Genomic DNA, 2,624 nt, shown 5'->3' with positions numbered 1-2,624 from the left:
TCTGAGTCCTATGCCTTATGTCTTGGTGATAGGTGCATCTGAGCTTCTGATTGCACCGAGCTGGATCTCCCAACATTTTTGGCGGCCAAATAAAGAATGACTCTCTCTTGATCTTTTCCAAAATACGATAGATTGGTTCCTTGAATACGGTCAGAACTGCTTCATGGGATTTGGACTTGTCTACCTCATTCACTGTGAGTCCTCGGTGTTTCCCTCGGTCCACTCTTTTTTTATGCCGAGCTGTTTGTTTAGTTGATGCTACCTAGATGGCAATCTGATCATTTTTGAGGCGAGCGTATTGCTTAATGCTGGCACGTAAATCCTTCAGTGCTGTGGCCAAGCACTTGGTAAGTGACTGTCTTAGCTTACTTTCCGGGCACAGACCGTGTTTAAAAGACATCACGGCCATTTGTTCGCTGCAAATATTTTCCTCTCGGTCATTATACTCCTCCCAATACCTCCTAGCAAACTTACGTAGTGTTTCTTCCTGTTCCTTTTGGAGACCGAACAGTGTATCCATCTCTTTCGGTATCTTAGTGTTGGAGACGAACCTGGCTAAGAACTCTTCGGAGAGCTGCTTCCAGTCGTAAATCAATCCAGTGGGGAGACGATCGAACCATCGAAGTCTGGATTCTCCCAAGCTGGACAGGAAGACTTTGCACATCAGTGCCTCGTGTCGGCTCCATAAGGACATTATCTACCGATAATGGCTAATGTGCATCAATGGGTCTGACTTCCCATTGTATGATGTGAACTTTGGTGGAGTGAATTTCTTGGGAGGTCTTATGGCCTCGATTTTCAAGGAGAATGGAGAAGAGACGAGCCAATCCAATGGTAGGTGCTGTCTCTGGTGGATAGTACGATCAAGGTGATCTCGTTATTGCTCATTTTGCTTGTTGCCAATTAGCCAAGTACGAAGATCCTGAGGAGGGTACTTTGTTTGCTGGCTAGCTATTTTCTGCCTCTTAGCCCTTCTCTAGCGTGAGCCATGGGTGTGGCTGCTCGTTGCCTCACTTTGTACCGGGATTGGCTAGCTTTGCTACCCAGACTCATTTCTGGGTACCTTCATCATTGGTGGTTCTCGGGATGGGCTTCTCTGTTGCAGGCGAGAGGGCTCTGCATCAGTCCTCTTCTCCGTTGGGTCACCCATCACCCTTTTGAGTTGTGCTTTCAGTTCCTATATCTCCATTCCCATGGAGTCAATGATTCGATCCCTGTAATCCTTCTCTAGTAAAAAATGATGAGAAGAACCTCCAGCGAATGGCAATCGATGCTCAATAGATTCGGGAGTTTGGTTGTTGTTTTCAGTTTGTTCTTCCAGGACTGTTGGGAGTGCCAAGCTTTATCCTTTGTCTTCTCCGTTTGTGGAGTCAGTGCCGAAGGTGGGATGTCCTCAATCTTTATCGCCAGAATCAAGTGTAGAACTCAGAGACAAAGCCGTCCACGTTCATCGCACCAATTGTGCATACCGAATACCGCACTAGATGATTGTGGATCAGAGCTCTGGACTTGATTAGACTATCCAGGATTTGAGACCCTACAACAATGAGCATTGTTAGAGCTGCCTAGTCGGGGTTGGCCGGATAAACCCTCTGGTGTGGGAGTGAGAGATCGGAGAAGATAAGGGATACTCTCCTAATGCTGAGAGTCGTGTTTTGGTGAGTATAGTTTAGCTTAGATCAATTACCTTTCGTGTGAAGTCAGTGTAGTTTATATAGAACTCCTTGTTTGTTGCCCAAGATGGTTTCATGGAGCTCTGGTGCTGCAAAGTTTCCATTTAGCATTGCCTAAAGTGGGGGACCATTTGGTAGCTGACCAGGGGTGTGTATACTTATTGTAACCATGCTTGTAACAGATCACATTCCTTCGATCAACTGTTTCTGTGATTCTAGGGAGAGGGGATCAGCTGAGGTGGCACCCTCCATGTGCATGCATTCACAACTTCTATGTTTCTCTGTTGGGTTCTTTTGGCTCGGTACCGTCGTGCCTTGGCTCGGCCCTCTACGAGATTGTTTGTAGGGATGGGCTGGCCCAGTAGGATGTCTTTTATGGGCTTGGCCCTTTTTAGGTTCGGTCCAAGGATCAGATCCTGTGGCTCGGCCCAGCCCAGCATCGTGGCTGGACTGAACTTTCCTCCACAAGCTGGGCCCAAGTGCTTGAGGACTTGGGTGGATTGTTGATAATGTAATTGGGCTAATTTGACTGGCCCACTTGCTTATCCTGTTTCTCAGGTTTTGAGTCTAATGGATTGGGCCGGCCCAAGGGTTGGATTTGACCCATTTTATATTTAGTCACTTCATTTGTCCCCTAGCTCGCGTTAAGGTTCCCCTTGGGGGGACCTATTGCTCTGTACTCCAGGCATCGCGTCGCTTCGGATCCGCCCCAGTTCAGCCTTGGTGAAGGTTCAATCCTGACACGCCCCCTACATGTGTCCTTTCATGGTAACATGTGGCAGCGTTGTACTAGTGCACAGAGGTAGTGTGCCAACTGCATACTGCTGATCATGATTTATGTACCTTCACGCCGGCTGGTGCAATAAATGCTTTGGGGTTATCAATCCAAACCCCTTCTCCTATTTTCAAACTTTTAGAGAGTCCAAAACCCTTTTCGTTCCTTTGAGTTGG

The 2,624-nt window shown here is 47.4% G+C and overlaps 1 protein-coding gene across 1 annotated transcript; it reads right to left on the bottom strand.

Annotated features, from left to right (window-relative positions):
* Positions 1-262: 262 nt before the first annotated feature.
* On the bottom strand, positions 263-694 carry LOC145798332 (uncharacterized). Its single transcript, XM_082885854.1, has one exon. It carries the CDS (start codon positions 692-694, stop codon positions 263-265), a length of 432 nt encoding a protein of 143 aa, XP_082741980.1.
* Positions 695-2,624: the final 1,930 nt, after the last annotated feature.

The sequence above is a fragment of the Camellia sinensis genome, chromosome 8, assembly GCF_055761805.1.
Source record: "Camellia sinensis isolate YWXY chromosome 8, ASM5576180v1, whole genome shotgun sequence".
NCBI classification, from domain to species: Eukaryota; Viridiplantae; Streptophyta; class Magnoliopsida; order Ericales; family Theaceae; genus Camellia; species Camellia sinensis.
This window is presented reverse-complemented; position numbering and strand designations above follow the sequence as displayed.

Coding starts and splice junctions, on each gene's coding strand:
- LOC145798332 (XM_082885854.1), bottom strand. CDS start 694: ATGTCCTTATGGAGCCGACACGAGGCACTGATGTGCAAAGTCTTCCTG.